This window comes from Ambystoma mexicanum, chromosome 9 (genome assembly GCF_040938575.1).
Source record: "Ambystoma mexicanum isolate Mex_15411 chromosome 9, UKY_AmexF1_1, whole genome shotgun sequence".
Classification (NCBI taxonomy): Eukaryota; Metazoa; Chordata; class Amphibia; order Caudata; family Ambystomatidae; genus Ambystoma; species Ambystoma mexicanum.
In genome coordinates, this window is record NC_090931.1 from 1,527,766,850 (window position 1) to 1,527,787,612 (window position 20,763).

Here is a 20,763-nt window from a genome sequence, read left to right on the forward strand (position 1 = left end):
TGCAAGAGTTTAGTAAATGTATATAGAGTTGGCATCCAGACAACTCTGCTGCCTCGAGAGTGCTCTGGCAAACATTACAATTACATGAACATATGAAGGCAAAAATCGTCATCAGTGACATCATCATATATGGGACTACATGGACACAGGATTGGATCAAATTTAAGCAACATAAGTGTAGGTGCTGCTCCCTCCGGATTGGCTGTTTGGTTGGCGGGAGGGTGAGCGTCACATGGTCCATCTGTCTGTGTCCAGGCGGGTTGAGGGTCAGGTCGCGGTGAGTTCGTGGTGAGGTCGCGGTGGACACTAATTAAGCTGACATTAAAAACTATCACTAGACACACCAAAAACAGTAATCATTCCTATATCTGTGAATACATCATTATAAACCTATACATTGCATGCATATAATTACTACATCACTCATTAGGACTTATATGGAGGACAAGGCTTTGGGGTCTTGATCCGTGTGATAACATCGGTCATAGGGCGGGCCTGTGCACATCAAAGCAAGCGTGGGGCATGCTGACATTTGTTAGTTCTAGGGTGCAATATACTGTGACAGAGGACTGATTTTAGTAGGGGGCACTCTGAGGTGGGCTTCACAACAGGGTCACACGTCTGGTACTTCAAGAGAATACCTTAGGAGGGCACAGGGTTATTGTGGCAGTAATTTTCCAACAGCAGGGGTAAGAGGGCACAGGAGGGTTTGTAGAGATGGACGAGCTACAAGTCATGGTTTGGCCTAGTTCACACACAGTACAGTGATCTCAGAGGAAGAGTGAGATGTTACTGTTGTGAAGTGCTTGATGCAAGTGTGTTTGGTAAGGAGGGAGATGTGTTGTGAAGTGCTTGGTTAGTCTGATGTGGTTTGTCATGTGCAGTAAACATCAGGACCAGGAGAAGAAAAAGACAACACCGCTCCCAAGTAAGCAAACCCATCACCCAGGGCGGATAAGGGAGGAGGAGGTTATATGTGTCCACACCAGAGTAAATAAGCAGCCCATACTTTTGGGAGTGCTGTGCTGTGGAATTGAAGCTGGAAGTGGTCCAATAGTGAAGGGTGCCCCTGGTATCACCTGTAGTATCAACTGCTCTGAAAAATTTGGGAAGGCTGTGTCAGGGGTTTCCATCACTCAAGGTGGATAAGGGAGGAGGTTCAATGTACCACTATTAATAGGATTAGCAGCCCGTTTCTCATTGGGAGTGCTGCATCCCAGGACGTGAGAAGTATGGATGTGAGTCATGAGTTTAAGTGCCCTTAGCGGACATTGACCAGCAGCTCATCGACCTTTGGGAGTGCTGTGTCAGGGCTCATTAGGGTCCCCAAGACTATCCCAAGTGGATTGTGATTTGTTCTTAAGGCGGATGCGTCCGAAATGCAAGGTGGAGTAAGGGAGACCTCGGTGAAATTCAGACGCATCTCATGTTTCCCTCGAGGTCCACATGGGCATTGGAACAATGTTTTGCGTCCGCTTATTATGTTTTCCGAGTATTGTGAAGTGTTTTGGCGTTATTTTGACGGTGCCTTTGGAGAGCGCAATTCACAGGACAGTGCAGGGGCCAAATGGACTGTTGGTCATTTAGCAGTGCAGGAGTTCTGCAGCCTTTGACTGCCAGTTTGAAAATGATGACGTCATCATCAAACAGAGGGAGCTGGCGGTGGAATCGAATGTGTCTTCAACGCGTTCTTCACAAAGAACTGTAGAAGGGACAGGTCCAGTTTCAGAGTAAAGGACCTTACTGTTGGCACACAATGTCACGTTTGAGGGAACCGTAAGACATTGTTTAATGAGGAAGACGACCTATGGACAGCTGGAGGCAGCGAACCCACTGCGTTTACCACATAGAGTCAATAGCGCCGTAATGACCGCGGTGCAGCAGAGCCGTCATGTGTCTAAGTAAGCTGCTCTGGCTTTCTCAGGACTTGAGCGATCAGCCAACGATGGCGGAGCACGTTGGAGGCGACCGTCTGGGCATCATCCGATGAAGTGGATGTGCACAGCATGTGCATGCACGGCCTCATTGGGATAGAGGCTGCATGCAGTAAATGCCGCTACGCCCCAATAGCGAGGCATCATGTAGCGGCCATCGTTCTGGTAAACATAGGTTTGTGATATCACAGGATACTGAAAGTTGAAGAAGTTTTTATCATATTTTGTTAAGAAGTCTTTAAATGATATTTAGTTACTCTTGACAAAAGAAACGTGTGCTCAGTAATGCACTATGTAGTTGTCTATTGGAGGACATTGAAGTTAAGTCCAAACATGCAGTGTGAATCTCTTTTAATTGTCACGTGTGTGAAGATTGGCACTATGCACGCGCGTTCTGGGTGTATGAGAGAGCGTTATTTGTTTTGAACAGAAACTTAATATACTTTGAGCATTTGCAGGTTTATGGACTTTCATGGATATTATTATTATCAGATGCTCATATTTATATGCAAAGTAATAAGATAGGTGGGCAATGCTTTTTCGTATGAAGCTTATGTGGACTGTATGTGGGTGAAGGAGAGTTAGTCTAACACCTTGAGGATTTTTAGGTGTTAAGTCGTTATACAACGACATGGGGCCTCATTACGACCCTGGCGGTAAGGGGTTAGCGCCAGCGTTAGCTGCGCCGACCCCTTACCGCCAATTACGAGTTCCCTTTCCGCCATGGCGGTTTTTACACCTGCTTTTAGCGGGTGTAAAAAACCATGGCGGTAAGGGAACTTGGTGTTAATTACGCCACCGTAATTTACGGTGGCGTAATTAACGCCTTCCCCACTACCATTATGCCCTATGGGGCAAAAATGGGAATGGGGAAGGGTAAATGGGGATTGGGGATTTACCGCCCCGCCAAGGTCGGAATGGGGCGGTAAATCCCCTTACCGCCATGGCGTTAACGTAGTTAGCACCATGGCGGTAAAGTCACGGCCCTGGCGGTAACTTACCGCCAGGGTCGTAATGAGGCCCATGGACTTTTAGGCATTTAGGTTTAGTATAGGCCATGGACAAGGAAATAAACTGTGCTGGAGAGGAATTTCAGTTCAAAGTTTTAAAATTGTAAAAGGAGAAGAAAAGAAATGTCACATGTATATTCTATGAGTCAATAAGTGTGGAAGTCAAGGAGAGAGTGAAGTGTGGTGACTAATGTAAGAAGAGAAATTTTAGTATGTGAGTTAGTAAAAAGGTCACATGTATTTATTTATCTAAAAAGAATGTAATTCGAGAATTGAATGAACGGTGGTGGCATTCGTTTTAAATATGGACTACAGAAATTAGGGAGGTAGCGCCTCTGTTTAAGGTCAGGAATAGCTCTTCCGTGTTTATTGTTAGCTTTGTAAGGCGGTAGTGCCCCATATTAGTGTCTTCCATTGTGTTTAGGTTTTAGTGTGGAATGCACTATTAAGTTATGAAAGTATGTGTATTGGTTGATTAACTATTGTGAGGTAGTGCCTCTTTTAGTTTTATTACAGTACGGTGATCCTGGGGGTGGCATCCCTTGTCAGGAATTTAAGTGAGTGGTAAGTAAGAATTGCACTAAGGTGAATGGGAATTCTTAGTCGAGCAGTTTTGTTATGGCAGTGGTGCACTGTTGGTAGAAGCAGATTCTTATCTTTTAGGACAGTAGTTTAGTTGTATGAAGTGTGTTGCTGGTAGGGGACGCCCTCTAGTAATTACAATGGGGAAAGTTAAAGTAGCTGTTCAAGATGAAGAGTCGCATGGTGTTTTGTTTATCTTTATGTGTTATGTGTTAATCCTGGCTATTGTTATCTGGTCAGGGTTTGATTATGGGACTGGATAGTACTGCCAGTGAGAAGAGTGATAGAGTCAACAATATGTTTATGTAGATGGTCTTGGAGTTGACTGGCCAGCATCTCCGAGTTGTTTTAGGAGCTTTACACCTTGGTATGGTTAGGTTTGTTCCATTGGCTTGGTCCATCTGTATATCTCTGTTTCTGAGGCATGCATGTTGCTGGTTTTGTGTTAGTGAGCTGTGGAGTTTTATTGAATCTCTTATCTGACTATGGTGATTTCGTGTCATCTTGGATGACTAGTATTGTGTCGGGATGACAAGTGGTGCTTCAGGGTGGCAGCCTGAAGGCTCGCCTGTGGCAGGGGCGAGCAGAAGGACACAAGTTTTTTTTGTGTTGGTTATGGTATTGTTGGTTAGGTATAGCCTTGGATCTGGGCTGGTTTGTGTCTAGAGCGGGAGTCTAGAGTCTGCCCGTGGCAGGGGTGGACGGGAGGTGATTAGTGTGGTTATTGATGGTGTTTTAAGAATGATAGGCAGAGTTCTGGAATTGCATAGTTGTGGGTTTTTCATGTGAAATATCCTTTGCTCTCTGGTTTGGATGTGATGTGTGTTGTTTTGTGAAAATGTTTGGTAAGGAGAGAGATGTGTTGTGAAGTGCTTGTTGCAAGTGTGTTTGGTAAGGAGGGAGATGTGTTGTGAAGTGCTTGGTTAGTCTGATGTGGTTTTTCATGTGATTTATGATGTCACTTGAGTGCCTGTGGAATGTTGATATATGATTGGGAGAATGCTGTGGTGAGTGTTCTATGTTGTTTCAGTTGAGCCCTCCCTCCCTGGGTGATGGGTGCCGGTGTCTTTATTGCTTATGTCTTATTCCTGATGTCTTAATCCTGTAATATGTAACTAAAGAAACTGAAGTAAACTCATAAAGAAGTAACCTAAAGCTGCCTGGACTGTGCTTTATAACAGTTACATTAGTTTATTTGTTTCGATTAACCTTGACGCATCCGTGAAAAATGGAGCTGTGAAGCTATCAGACAGAGTGAGAAAAGGTGGGGGCCATGAGCGTGGTGTGCACAGTGCTACAGAGGGGAGAGAAGCCTTTTCATATTATCGCAGTGAGGCCTTGTCCAAAGATGGCGTCGAGGGCTCACAAAATGGAAGCCATGTGTCCCTCACAACAGCCCTGCATCTGCTACTGTTAGCATGCATGCAAGCGATGGAGGCGTCCCCCGCTATTGTACAAGCAAGTGGCTTACATTGTGCTGAATGTATGAGGGGGCCTAAATGACCCCTCACTCCTACACATTCCCCCTTTCGTTACATCTAAAGTAACACACTGATCCTTTTTATTATTCTCCCTCCGATAATACTCTGCTTCTTGTACTGCCTCATCCCATGCCGGTGTACCTTTTATCGGCATCCAAGCCCTACATACACCTCCTAGGCTCTGCCCTCTCCTTGCGTATTCATCAGGGGTGCATGTCATGTATATACCCCCATCCCCATCTAGATCCACCCACACCTCCCTGTACCATTGCAACTCCTGTGGTTCTTTAATTGTGGTGTGGTATAAGTTGTCCTCCCTGTCCCCATGCTGGCGATACACAGCTGTCAAGCAATATTTTGGTGGGTTTGACTCCCCAGTCTGTATTTGTGCGTCTATCATGATTGCTACCACTGTCTGTTTGCCTATTGTTACCATCATCATTGTTGAACTAAGCATAGATTTTGCACAACAACGTATATCTAACTGGCACACCCAGAAAAGTAGCAAAAGAAAAATGACGACTGCAATTTATTTTTCATCAAGACACTGAACCATGCGGGTATCCAGTTAAACATGTTGGGCCTCATTACGACCCTGGCGGAATGGGTTAAACGGCGCCGTAAAAGGCTGCGGCGCCGTTCAACCCGTTCCGCCACATTACGAGGTCCCCTCGCAGGACACGTTAAGCACACCTGGGAAAACCAGGCGTGCATACCGGGTCCCGCGAGGGGAAGAGGGAGCAAACAATGGGCCATCTCGTAATGGCCCGTTGTTTACTCCCTCTCCCATTCCCATTCAGCCCTATGGGGGCTGAATGGGAATGGGGATGAACCGTGTCCGTGAGTGAGGAATTACCGGGCCATCCGAACTCGTAACTTTCCGAGGACACGGACACGGATGCTGTTTTGCCGGCAGCCATGCCGCCAATAGCGGCATGGCTACCGGCATACCTCGTAATGAGGCCTGTTGTCGAACCAGTTTGCTTGGCTCTATTCCTCCTTCCTTTTGAATTCTTTCCCCCAGGCTGTGTACTGCCGAGATGATGTGGGAGAGGGTCCCGTTACCCGCATCTTCAGAAGGTACAAATGTACAGCATGCGCTCCCAATTTTTCAGCAAACATCGCCGTCCATTGCTGTGAGAAGGTCTAGGACGTACCGGTTCTGCATTGTCATTAGGCGCAAGGCGCCGAGTTCAACTTTGATCACATTGAATCCCTCTGCAGTGTCATTAGCCAGTTGGATCAGTTCCCAGCGGACGATTTGCAGCCATTTGGCGTTTGTTCGTGCCTGAAGTCCTGGCGTTAGGAGGGAGGCAAAGAAGGTTTCTGCTGAATTGAACAATTTGTATTTAGCAGGAATCTCAGCGAGAAGATTGGATGATACGCTGGAGATATAGTTTGATGACCTCCTTTTACGGGACACTCTGTCTAGTAGCTCTTTTTCAGACAGAATGTCGTATGTGGAATGCTCTGTTGTTGCTGGTTGGAGCGCTGCCGACGTGCCAGCCAAATCTCCTGCTGCCGATATGCCAGCCGAATTCCTTGCTGCCGATATGCCAGCCAAATCCCTCCCCCCTTGGATATGACTTTCTGGAATTACCATTAGTGCTGAGTGCAGGGTGGCCAGGGTGCAAGTACCCTTCCATGATGCCGATAGATGCAGGTAGGTTTGCTTGCTACACACCCAATACATGTCCATGAGCGCTGCTGTTCCTTTTTTCATATCTGGAATGATGATTGTTTTGTTGCATTGCTTATTGGCACCCATTTGTACCTTTCCTTCTCCATGAAAACAAAGTTTGTACGGAATTTCCTTCTGTGTTTTGATGGGTTTCTCAAGTGCAGTAACACACGTGAGCTTTGCAACGTGCTGGGACCAGACGGGAATACACATTTCTTTGACCCGTTGAAAGTTCTCTTCAGTTAGTCCTCGCAATGCCTCTGCTTTACATGTGATTGTTTCGTCATGCCACTTGTTGTCTGTGAACCTTGTCCCTTTGATAACAAAAAATAGTTCTTTGATGCAAATCACTCCTTGCGGCTTGCTCGTGCAGGTTTTCTCATTCTGCAGCATTTCTATTGTAACTGTGTGTGACTGGAAGCTGCTCCGAATCCTACATGATGCGCGATGAATTAAACATTGGGCATCTGACAAGGGCACTTCTTGAGGTACAAGTAATTTAGGTGTGCCTGAAGCATGCGGTATAAGAGAGCAGACATAGCAGGTCTCATTTGTGGCTTGTTTTGCTTTTGCACTCATGTCTGAGTACCACTTGTTTGACTGATCTGGGAGGCGGGGCTCTTCAGTTTCATCTAAACCCAGGCCATTGTAAACATCATATCTTTTCCCTCCCACCCCCCTTTTCAATCTCCTCCTCCCCCTTCCCTGTTATTTATCATTTTCACTCTCCGGTAATTTATGGGAAAGACATCTGCCCATGTTGCGTCACTGAATTTACTAGCAGCTTGCCAGGACTGTGATGTTGGAGTGTCTTGTATAATTGTAGTATCAGGATTAAAGTGCCTTGTGAGGTAGGTTCTGTGGTTGCATGTACAGTAGTGTTGATTAGCTCAGGCCCACCGAACCAGGAATAATCACTGTCATACTCATTGGTTTCATTATCATTACCCAGACCTATAGCAGCAAGTGAAAAAACAGGGGCTTTGGCAGTTCAGTTTTTATGCAACGTGGTAAGATTGTTATTTACAGAGCCATTATGTCTCCAAATTGTTGTAACTCCGGCCCATATGAGACTTGAGGCTTCCTGTATTAGGTTTACTCCACTCCACCATCTTTCATATCCCCAGTTATGAAAGTGAATGTCCAGTACCAGGCCGCAAAAAATAACATTACAGAAAATAATATTGCTGCAAATTTCAGTCCACATTCAAAGTTATACCAAACATTTATTCTACCATCTACTCTATCACTATCTACATTTGTGTCGTCGTTAGTGAGGGCCCTCCTTTCCAACATATTTCCACCGGAAGGAGTGATATAACATTGTTAAGTACAATGCATACATATTTTTCATCATTTCTTACATAACTTTCTTTTCCATTTATTATCACATTAATTTCTTACTTTTTCTGTTACTTAAATCTATATACTGCTAAATTGTACAACCCTATTCTATTCTATTAACTTTCTCCTCAAAGGAAGAAAAATAAACTCATTTGTGAACCATAAAAAAACATTAGTAGTGACAGCAATTTTTCATACATTAAAGTGAAGTAAGAGATAGTGAGAGAGAGAGAGAGAGCTGTATGCTATTTCTAATATATACAATTGTTTATATTCTTTTTCCTTATCATGCAAATTTACTGGTACATTTTCTTTTCAATTTGCTAGTTTTAATTCGTTGTCATTTGCACACCTTTATTTTAGCCACTTGCAACTTCGTTGCTCTCGTTTTACTCACATTGAGGGGTTGTGCTATTGTGTGCTCTTCTCACATCTGACAGAGGCACCCAATATTTCAACCCCTTCACTTTGACAGCAGTTGGCGTGCAATATACGCCATGAGGCCCATGAAATTTCGGAGAGTTCCACCTCTGCAAAAAACTTTGCACGTACACATTTTCACCTGCCATTAATTGTCCCATTGGGCTATCCTGCACTGGCGTTGTAGTATCTGTCTCAGTGTTTTGTGTAAATGGTTGTGCGATGTGTCTTGCTATGCTACGCACTGCGCTTGTTAGTTGGGTAATGTATTCCTTAAACTCATCCCCTAGCACTGCGGCAGCTCTGTGAGTGTCTGATGTGCTTCTTACCAGGGAGAGTGGCGTATGAATGCGCCGTCCCGTCACTATTTCGTGCAGGCTCAAATGGTGGTCCTTACTTGGTTGCGTTCGCAGTTGGAACAGTTCTAGGGGCAAGCAATAAACCCAGTTTTTCTTGAATGTGTTACACAATTTTGACAATTTGCTCTTGAGCAGGACGTTTATTTTTTCTACCTATCCGTTTGCCTGTGGGTGATAAATCTAACATAATTTCTGCTTCACACCCAGTAATGTGGTCACTTCCTTGAAAAGATCATTTACAAAATGCGTGCCGTTGTCTGATTTTATGACGTCACATATTCCCCACCTTGAGAAAACCTCTCGTACTAAATATTGGGCAGCGCACTTCGCGTCTGGGTGGGGACATTGTCCAGCTTCCACCCACCTTGAGAATGGACAAACTATTACAATCAGATATCTTGCTCCATTGCATCTTTCCCCCATATCTGCATAGTCAATGTGGTGCTCTCTAAACGGGCCCACAGGACGCAGTAGTGTTCCTCGCAGCATTCTAAAAGTCATACCAGAACTGTATGTTTGGCAAGTTGTGCATTCTACTGTGAATTTTGACAAATGTTCCTGCAAATTCAGAACAAACCAGTGTTCCTGTATTTCAGCTGCAATGTGTTGTTTAGTCACGTGTTGGGAAATGCAGTTGTTGAAATGCTATCTTCAACAATTCCATTGGCATTACTACCTTCCCTGTTAGTTCCTGTCGCCATATCAAATCTGTTGGGGACTGTTTACATCCTCTTTTTCTCCACAACTCTTGTTATTCTACAGGTGCATGTTTTTGAAGCTCTATTATTTGGGCAACTGGTGTATGGCTGTATCCCTCCTCTTGTGTATCTGGACTGGGCGTTTTGACAATGCACTCTACTGCTTGCGGGATATTGAAATATGCAGCTTCTTTCGCGGCAGCGTCCGTGTTATTAGAATGTGCTTGCCACTTCAATAATGCTACCACTGATGGTTCTGCTAGTGCTTCTATCAGATAATTTAGTAGTGCTGTATGTTGTACTGGCGAACCATCTGCCCTTCAAAACGCTCTTCGTCGCCATCGTGACAGCCCTGAGTGAACTTTAAACAGATTACCCTGCTGCTATTGATGGGATTCTCATGTGAACGTGCCCTTCCTTCTTCAAGTGTAAGGTTTCGAATTGGAAGGTGAACCCTGTTCACCTTAGTGCTGGGTTATTCAGTAAGTAACTATTGTTGCAATAAAGCAGTCTTGAAAACCATTGTTGGTGGTATATTTATTGTTAGAAGTCAGCCGACACGTTATTCAATTCTCTAGGGTATTTCTCAAGGCGTGTGGATTGAGGACCAGTCATTGCTGAGAGGTTGCGGAAATAAGACCGACATACAATCATAATATCTTGAACCAGTATGGTTGCAAATAAAGGTGGTTAATGATTTGAAGGGGTGGCTTGGTGACCACGTGGGCACCTGGTTTGGCATCCTCAGTAACTATCTGCTAATTAGCATTGTCTCGGAGTGTATGCAGCGGTAGTTGCAGTAATCTGTTGATGCAATCCTGTGCAGCACAAGCTGTAGCCATGGCATAATTTTAGACAGAGGCAAAAAAGAATGTCCCATTCAAACCTGTCCTGATTTTTAAATATTTTACCAAATAGCCCTTCCCTGGTGGCCATGCCCACTTTAATCCCATTGCCAGTCCCTTTGGCCAAGACTCAGACAATCTGCCACTGCCCATGGCCACAGTCCAAGACTGACACAATCTGGCCACTCCCCATGGCCACAGGCTATACCTCAGTCACCAAATGTATATTACATTATTTGTACCTACATTATGACACTTTTCAAAAAATAAAGCACTGACATATTTGCAAAACCATGCCTTCAGGTCCTTGCTAATGCTCACTGCACGACTTTGCTGCAAATCCGTCCATGTTTTATTTTTGAAAAAGTGTCTAAATGTCTGTACATAAAATAGTTATATATCGTAGCTCCCACTTGACAAAATCCATTCAGACTTTGCACAATTCAAGGTTGTGTCTATAATCGTACTAAAATCTTTTGTACACATTCGTCAAACGACAACAAAGCTATACGCAGTCTAAAAATGTTCAAACCCCCTATCATTTTGTCACCTCTTGACAAAATCTTACCAAACTTTGCACAAACATTCCAACTGGGTCTTAAATATTTTTGAAACTTTTTGTGCGATCCATGAAATGGCACCAAATTTATAAGCCTTTCAAATATGTTGGGACCACCCCTCTAATTTTGTTCCTGCTTGGCAAAACACCACCAATTGTTGAGGAAGCATTCATGGTCAGATCTAGAATATCACAAATCTCATGCAGTTTAATTCAGTGGTGCCACAGTTATAAGCCATCCAAAAACTGCTTTTCACTAACCTTGTAATGCAAAAAGATAGAATGATTCTGTATGGGTAGGCATGTAAGTAAAGCAGACTTGCAGGCATACCTGAGGGTAGGTGCAGAAATCCGGTGAATTGTAAATGCTCCCTTACCTGACCTATCATCTTATGTGTTGTTTTTGCTTTGATTACCAAATGACATATCTAACTCTTATTTTAAAAGATTTAAATACAAGAAACTCATAATCGCATGGATGCGTTTGTTTTGCTTTTATGCATAAGCTCCTGTGTAGCTTAGCCATCCGAAGACATGAAGGTGTGGATTCTGACACATGGTGCTACCCGGGGGTGGTGACATATATCAGAGGCCAAAACCGCCACCCCAAGGTCACTCGGCCATGGCACCAATGCACCCAACTTTGTGAAAGGGGTTTCCCGGTTCCAAACATAGTGTCTGTGTTATTGTCCGATTCTGTACCTCACAATGTGTCACTCACATTCTAAGACTCCCCACAAAGGTTCTTCACGGCAGAAACTGGAAATGACACCCTCAACATGTTGCCTTTCTCCAGATCCAATTTCTGGATGCTCTATTCTGCCACCGAATAATGGTAGCAACCCAGACCAGAGGGCCAGAAATTGGGAGCACTATCCCACATGTTATTAGCGGGACAGGTGAGGCCAGAGAGCACGCTCTTTCTGGCTGTCTAGCATCTAGGTCTAGCACTGAGCCGGCACAGGCCGCCCACTCTGTGAGCGGCACCCAACGGCCCTGGGACCAGCATTAGGGGGCCAGGATTTTTTGGGCACTGGCACTTATTCTTTTTTACAAATTAAGCACTGATGGACGCCCCCGAACATCTGAAATGTTTGCGAACATTACAGGGCTGTCCCAAACTTTTTGCTAACTTCGTAGGTGCAAAAACACACATTTTTGGGCTTTTTATGGCCATATCCCATTGCTTCCTCATCACCCCTCACGTCACGTCCCTAGAGATTGTTTAATTAGTTTGACAAGTGCAATGTTGTGTTTTTTTAGGTTTTTACCGCAATGTCAGTCGACCACGGCAGCTGTCCCCGAATCCAACATGGTGACCGTTTCAAAATATCTGACGCATATCATTTTTTTGCCATCCAATCAGCAGGCGTGTCCGATGTCTGCAGACATCACGCCAGGCCCTGATTGGTCCAGGAGGGTGTCCGCGGACCGAATAGGGAAGTGAGACTGCGGACCAAACCCAGATATCACTAATTTCTTTTACCTACTTTTTGGCCGTTCTCTTTTAAAAACCACTGGATGGATTTACACCAAATTTACAAAAACATGCTTTCGGGACCAAGCCGCCACTCCTCCCATGAATTTGATGAAAATCTATCCAGCGGTTTGGGCTGTAGGCGTGAGCAACTTTTTTTCCCATTGCGTCTATGATGAAAAGCACACATTTTGCATACATGCCAACATTAAGATGCACCTGTGAGGGAGATTTCCACAGGGAAATCGGGAAACGCATATTTCCCCATAGGAATGCATTGGGTCTAAAGTTCGGGAGGGTTGGCATGTATGCATTTTGGGACCCCCTTATAACTTTGCCCCCCTACCCACTTGGATAAAACTTCACCAAACTTTGCAAAATCAATCCGAGGTGTCCATATACATTTTCTTTACTAAGTTTGTTGAGGATTCGTCCAGGGAGGGGCAAAGGTATAAGCTACCCAAAATGTGTTCTTCCTATGGTTTGAGCAATTTAACCACATACGTGGCTGCTACCGCATGGTTGTGTAATATATATATATATATATATATATATATATATATATATATATATATATGTATATATATATATGCATACCCCCTAATTTAACCTCTGGTGTGGTGTGGGTAGAGTTTACAGTACTTATAGACGCTGTGAGGCATGCGTGCACCGCAGTGCCGCATAAATCTCAGGGTTTTGATGTCTAAATGTAGACAGGTCTGCCTGACCGATCACTGATCCAATCACCGGTCTGTGACAGGGCCATTTAAAAGATCTTAGACTGATGAGATTAAATTAGTTTTTCTCAGAGCTCCTCCCACTTTTTCAGGCGGCTCATTAGATGTCCCACCAACAAAAGGGCGAGGAGCATGCTATGTGACACTGACACAGCATGCCAGTTTGTTACATAGTAGATCTTACTTGTAAAGATTGTTATAACTTTAAAGACATTAAAAAAGTGAAATAACAACAGCTGCTGAAGCATTATGGGAGATTATAAATTAAGTATTTAATTATTAGTACACACATTTCCAATTGCAAAGCCTTTGCATTTAAACTGGTTTGTATACCCACAATGCATTGATGAACGGGCACTTCATTTAGGGTGACCAGACGTCCTGGTTTTGCTGGGAGTGTCCTGGTATTTGGTGCTTTGTCCCCCCCTCTCTCAAGATTATGTTCCCATTGGAAACTGCAATGCTCCTGTTTTTTTGTAATAGTTCTTCATAGCTGGCAGGCAGGAATGCACAGAAGAAATGCTACATTTTACAACTTAAGGTAGTATTGGTTTGGGATGCATTAATTATATGTCTGTCTTTGAACGGTAACACTTAAACCACCTCCTCCTCCAAATGCTACTGAAATGTAGTGCCTTGACAGCCACTTTCAAGAGTTAGTATTACTTATATGTTATTTACCCTGTCCCGGTTTTTTACTTTTTAAATCTCTTCGCCCTCAAAACTGCAGATGAACTTCCAGCATGGTGGTGCGGTGCTCTGTGCGATTTCGGTGGAATGGCTTAATCTGCGCATGCGCTGGTGAACAGTGACTCCTGTTCTGCGCAGCCGCAGTACCCGCAGATCACGCTCTGGGGAGCTCTTCTGCACTCCCCCATTGTTCTGAATCATCAAGAGCAGTCACCCCAGATCCCTGAGTGAAAGATCCAAGGACCCCCGGCAGACTTCCAGCCGGGATCATTACTGAGAAATCCCCCAACGCCGCTGCAGAGGAGCCCAGACAGGATTACACCCGGGGGCTCTGAATGCCTGGGCAGGGCCCGGATGAGGTGAGCTGCCTCTGCTGAGGGTTTCTAGGGGTCAGGGGTCATCGCTGCCACCTGGACCCATGTCATGCACCCCCTGCAGCCATGCCTGGGCTTTTAAAACAGCACCGCCTTGGATTCTGGGAGTTTTAGATTCACCTCTCTCATTAAATAAGGGTCTATAAGGGCTAAACATCCCAGCCTGCACTGCAGGCTAAATAAACAGTGTTGGCTGGAGGTGACCTTTGTGACATGGGGCCATTTGGCAGCAAATCAGCGCTTATTTTGGTATTTTGCATTTATTGATGGCAATGTTGAACCCTTCTATCAGAAATATTGTGAATACGTTATGAGCGCCTAGAGCAGAGCAATACCTTAACGGTGCGCTTTACAGTGGTAGGTAGTGAATAGTGAGCAAGCAATGGCTCCCACTCGCAACTCCAGATCCTCACAACTACTTCTCATCTCTTCAGACTCTCCTCTATTCCCATCCCCTTTGATATGTTTCCTTTGACGCTGCTGATCACCCACCCAGTCCACCCTCTTACAACCACTCTCACCTTATCTCCCCCAAACTGACATTCGTCCACACTCCCACCCCAGCCTTGTACACACAGGCTCCCCCTCTCTCCCCACCTCCCCCAAACTGTCAATCGCCCACACTCCCACCCAAGCCTTGAACACACACGCTGACCCCTCCCTCCTTCAACCCCCTCTAACATGGGCCTCTGCTGCTCTGCCCTTAACTGGGTCTCCCCTATTACCACCCTCCTTGATCTCTCTGCTGGTTATTTATTTATTTATTTATTTATTTACATTTATAAAGCGCTCACACAGCCCGCAGGCATCGAGGCGCTGTTACAGGAATTGTTTGTTTTTCTTAGTTGCGTAATTGTGTTTTTTTTGTCTTAGTTACGTATTTATAACGCGCTTAAACACCCGGAGGTTTCTAAGCGCGGACCCGGGGATCGAACCTGTTGCTGCTTCGTGTCGTCTTGCTTCCAAGACGCGCACGCTGCCGCTGAGCTATCCTCCCGGGTTATGACACCTTTTCACGTTTTCTCGTGCCACCCTCCCCATGCTGTTAATCTCCCCACCCTCCGACAAGCCTTCTCTCCTCGCCATCCCCATGCTGTGAATAACCCCACTCTCCCACAAGCCTTCTCTCCTCACCCCGATTGCTGTCAGTCGCCCTCCCACAAGCCTTCTCTCCCTCCCCATACTGTCAGTCACTGCACGCCTTCTCCCCCTCCCCATGCGGTCAATCACCCCACCCTCCTACACACCTTCTCTCCTCACCCTCCACTCCCCATGCTGTCACTCACCCCACCTTCCTACATGCCTTCTCTCCCCACCCTCCCACACTCCGTCTCTCTCCACCCACCCAGCACAACCTTCTACATGCTCCCTTACCTCACCCTCTTATAAATCAACTCTCCACATGCCCCATGCTATCAATCACCCCACCCTCTTACCTGCCTTCTCTCCTCTCCCACACCAGCCTCCTACCCACCATCTCTCCCCACCTGCCCCATGTTGTCAATCACCCCACCCTCTTACCTGCCTTCTCTCCCCTCCCACACCAGCCACCTGCCCCATGTTGTCAATCACCCCACCCTCTTACACACGTTCTCACCCCTCCCACACCAGCCACCTACACACCAACTCTCCCCATCACCCACCTTCCCACCCCAGCCTTCTACACACACTCCCAGCTCTCCCTCCTACGCCTCCTCTAGCATGGGCATCCATGACTTTGCCCTTGACTCGGTCTCCTCCTACCTCTCACACTGATGCTTCTGCAGCTCATGGAACACTGCCGCCTCCACCCCTCTCCCAGTGGGGGCTCCCATGTGATCTGTGGTTGGCCCCCATAAGTTGAGCACAGGAGTGCTAATGAAAGTTTGAATGGAGTGCTAGATTAGAGGTGGGGGCAGACTTTGCATCTGTTCAGTGGGCTCATCTTGGCAGCCATGTCAGTAGAAAGGTTCTATGTAGTTTCATAGAAGTACATTTCTGTGTGGTAATTTGCTTTGCTTAAATGACCTTGAGGCCTATTTTTGTTGCTTTTTCTTTTGATGGGATGGGGGGGTCTCCTAAACAACCACACCACTAAACTGCCCACCCACAATACCCATAAACAAAGTCATTTCAGTCAAGTAAATTACTATGATGTAATTTCATTTGATAACAGTGTGCACGGTAGAGGTAGTGACCGGCCGAAGCTATGTTTGCGGTAAAAGAAGATCTCTGGTCTAAGAGCCATGGGGGATGGGTAAAGTAGGACAGGGGAATGGTGTTGGTGAGGGCAGGATGCGTGAGTGGTTAGGAGTGTGGAGATACCTAAAGTCCTAGAGGAGTGGAATGTTAGACACTGAAGTTCTATCCAGTGATGGATGGTAGTTAGAGAGCTTGGGGATGAATAATGGGAACGAGCAAAAGGGCTAGGATGTTTCAGCAAGTAGCGGATAGCAGATTTTTAAAAAGAGGTCTGTTTTCTGAGCAAGAAGGTACGTAGTGAGAGTAGATGTAGGCCAAAAACAAATTCTTGGGGAAGCTCCACTGGGAGAGCGTAGAGGAGCCAGAGTTCCCAGAGCTGGAGAGCATTCTTGGTGAAGCTCCACTGGGAGATGGCGGTGGAGCCAGAGTTCCCAGAGCTTGAGAGCATTCTTGGGGAAGCTCCACTGGGAGATGGTGGTGGAGCCATAGTTCCCAGAGCTGGAGAGCATTCTTGGGGGGAAAGCTCCACTGGTAGAGGGCGGAGGGGCCAACGTTCCTAGAGCCGGAGAGCATTCCTGGGGAAGCTCCACTGGGAGAGGGTAGAGGAGCCAGAGTTCCCAGAGCTTGAGAGCATTCTTGGGGAAGCTCCACTGGGAGAGGGTGGACGAGCCAGAGTTCCCAGAGATGGAGAGCATTCTTGGGGAAGTTCCACTGGCAGAGGGTGGAGGAGCAAGAGTTCCCAGAGCTGGAGAGAGTTCTTGGGGAAGTTCCACTGACAGAGGGTGGAGGAGCCAGAGTTCCCAGAGCTGGAGAGAGTTCTTGGGGAAGCTCCACTAGGAGAAGGTGGAGGAGCCAGAGTTCCCAGAGCTGGAGACCATTCCTGGGGAAGCTGCTTTGGGAGAGGGTGGAAGAGCTAGAGCTGCCAGAGCTAGAGAGCATTCCTGGGAAAGCTTGTCTGGGAGAGGGCGGAGGAGCCAGAGTTCCCAGAGCTTGAGAGCATTCCTGGGGAAGCTGCTTTGGGAGAGGGTGGAAGAGCTAGAGCTGCCAGAGCTAGAGAGCATTCCTGGGAAAGCTTGACTGGGAGAGGGTGGAGGAGCCAGAGTTCCCAGAGCTGGAGAGAGTTCTTGGGGAAGCTCCACTAGGAGAAGGTGGAGGAGCCAGAGTTCCCAGAGCTGGAGACCATTCCTGGGGAAGCTGCTTTGGGAGAGGGTGGAAGAGCTAGAGCTGCCAGAGCTAGAGAGCATTCCTGGGAAAGCTTGTCTGGGAGAGGGTGGAGGAGCCAGAGTTCCCAGAGCTTGAGAGCATTCCTGGGGAAGCTGCTTTGGGAGAGGGTGGAAGAGCTAGAGCTGCCAGAGCTAGAGAGCATTCTTGGGGAAGCTCCACTGGGAGAGGGTGGACGAGCCAGAGTTCCCAGAGATGGAGAGCATTCTTGGGGAAGTTCCACTGGCAGAGGGTGGAGGAGCAAGAGTTCCCAGAGCTGGAGAGAGTTCTTGGGGATGTTCCACTGGCAGAGGGTGGAGGAGCAAGAGTTCCCAGAGCTGGAGAGAGTTCTTGGGGAAGTTCCACTGGCAGAGGGTGGAGGAGCAAGAGTTCCCAGAGCTGGAGAGAGTTCTTGGGGAAGCTCCACTAGGAGAAGGCGGAGGAGCCAGAGATCCCAGAGCTGGAGACCATTCCTGGGGAAGCTGCTTTGGGAGAGGGTGGAAGAGCTAGAGCTGCCAGAGCTAGAGACCATTCCTGGGGAAGCTGCTTTGGGAGAGGGTGGAAGAGCTAGAGCTGCCAGAGCTAGAGAGCATTCCTGGGAAAGCTTGACTGGGAGAGGGTGGAGGAGCCAGAGTTCCGGGAGCTGGAGAGCATTCTTGGGGAAGCTCCACTGGGAGAGGTTAGAAGATCCAGTGTTCCCAGAGCTCGACAGCATTCTTGGGGAAGCTCCGCAGGGAGAGGTTGGAGGAGCTAGAGTTCCCAGAGCTGGAGAGAAGCCAATCTGATAGGTAGGAGGTGATCAAGTCAAGGGCAGGACCACTGAAGCTCGTGATAGAGAATGTGTGCAAGAGGTAGGGGTGATTGACAGCAGCGTAAGCGCCAGAGAGGTCAAGAAGGATAAGAATCGGCGAGAGTTTGGAGTCGTAGGTAGTTGTGAGCAATTTATACTGTATGCAGCAAATACCCAGAATGGGGAGGAGGTGGGGCACAGAGTCTGATGGCTCCCATGTAGGTGGCATTGTGGTTAACCTCTATGCATTCTAGAATTTTAGATTAGCATGAGAGAAGGTGGATGAGCAGATAGTTGATAGGGTTATTGGGATCAGCCGGGAGTTTCTCACGATGGGAAGTACATTATGTTATTTCAAAGCTTATTTGTAAAGTACATGCCCGCCAAGACGGCTTCATGGTGCTGTGGGTGCAAGTGAACACACACAGCAGCAGTTAATAGCAGGCCGGGAAGATTCTGGAGGTGAGAGAGCAGATTAAGATGGGGGAGGCTATGAGACCCGGGGGGCAGTAAAGGGAGCATGAAGCCTTTCCGTGTAAGAGGCAAGGAGGGCAGGAGAGCGGGACGTAAGCCAGTGCTGAAGATGGTCCTGTGGTCACCCTCAGCAAGTGGTTTAGAGGGGTAACCGGAGATTCGGGGTAAAAGAGAGTGGGTAAGTGAGCAGGATATCGGGCTCAAAGGGGAGGTGAGTGCAGAGTTAGAATCCTTGAAGGTCTGCTGAATCGAGCGGACGGCTGGAGGGGAGATGTCCAGGAGGGACGGCTGGAGGGGAGATGTCCAGGAGGGACGTCTGGAGGGGAGTTGTCCAGGAGGGACGTCTGGAGGGGAGATGTCCAGGAGGGATGGCTGAAGGGGAGATGTCCAGGAGGGACGGCTGGAGGGGAGATGTCCAGGAGGGAAGACATGACTTCAGCTAGATAGGGAGCCACAGGGTTAGGTTTGCATTTGTGCTGAGTAATGGGGGAAAGGGGAATTGGGGAGGGGGAGTTCAGTAGGGATAGAAACAGTGAGGTGCTGGAGGGGGTTGACAGAGGTAATGGAGCGAGCAGTAGAGGAGGGGGAGGCAAGGCCAAGAGAGTTGCCAATGCTGTGCATCGGCAGGCTGGGAAGTACGGCCAGGCAGTGGTACCAAACAATGAAATCAAGATGAAGATATTGGAGATGTTTGGAAGGTTGAAATTACACAAGGAAGCATTATGGGCCTCAGTGGGTTTGGACTCTCGAGTGGGGTCAAGGTCAGGAAACAATGACTTGCGGGACTGGTTGTCCGATCGATTAGGTGGATAGCATGCAGGGTAGGAACGAGGAGGTGAACAATAATGTGAACAAAGGATGAGGGGAGGAAATCAGAGCGGGTAAGCGGTATGGATGGGCAAGCCTTGTTGGTCAGTGTGGGGAGCTGCTAGTGTGGCAGGGCCTGTGTGTAGAGCGGCTAATAGCTGATTCTTGCCTCAGTGATTGCCATCATGGAAACTCGAAGGAGTCGACGTAGACAGTGGAAAAAGAGGATGGATTCTTTTTGTGGGAATTCCATAAAAAGGGTACGATTAATAGACGAGTATTGGAGGAGGTGGAGGGAGGAGAGGAAGGTCCCAGGGGAGAAGAGGGGGTAGATTTAGTGGTGGTGGAAATGGGTCAGAGCCTTTTGTGAGTAGCTTTAAGGATTGGCATGGGAGTGAGCGTCAACATGGGGAGCGTGCAGTGGGGGCTTGTGAGGGGGGGTGAAGGACAGCTCAGTCTCTGTCGCAGGTTTGGACCAACAGGGCAAGGCTGTGGACCGGGATCAGCATTAACAATTCAATGGCGGGGCAGAGGCAGGCAAAGAGTTAGATAAGAAGACATTGGGTACCAGCAATGCAAAACTGCCGGCCAGTTGCCACTAAGCAAATTAAATAACAAGTCAACATCTGATTCAGTTTCCACCATCGCCTCCCACCAGGAGCTCCGCGTCCTTAACCTGCTGCGCGTGCACTCATTCTGGAGCTGGGATTCCCCGCTCTGCGTTTGCAGAGCAGCTCTGGATACATCTGGCTTCTTGCCAGACCTAGGCCTTATGTTCTGTATGTTCGTTTTATGGATCTTTACACTACCTGGCTGCCTAAATAGTATCACAAAGTGAACTAGACGGTCAGAAAAAACTGAGGCGGGTGGAAGGTTATGGGGGAGCACTCGTACCCTTGCACTTGCGCGATCTGAATGACACCTGGCCTAGTAGGATCGTTGGCTGTCTCCCCTTGTCCCCCTCCCCTGCCTCGTCGCGCCTTGAAACATTTGTGTATAGGCGCTTTACAAATGCCATATCATATAATTGTGGGGGCAGTGTGTGCACCAGTGTGACAGAGTTTCAGTAAATCAGGAAAGTGGTGCAGCTATCTGGGAAATGCCTTGATGTTAAAAAGAA

The 20,763-nt window shown here is 47.2% G+C and overlaps 1 protein-coding gene across 1 annotated transcript in view; it reads left to right on the plus strand.

Annotated features, from left to right (window-relative positions):
* The first annotated feature begins 14,016 nt into the window (after positions 1-14,016).
* LOC138489426 (zinc finger protein 383-like) overlaps positions 14,017-20,763 on the plus strand; it is a 34,050-nt gene continuing 27,303 nt past the window's right edge. Inside the window, exon 1 of the mRNA XM_069617143.1 lies at positions 14,017-14,176. Within this exon, the coding sequence (XP_069473244.1) occupies positions 14,153-14,176 (24 nt within the window). The 5' untranslated portion in view covers positions 14,017-14,152. The remainder of the gene's footprint in view (positions 14,177-20,763) is intronic.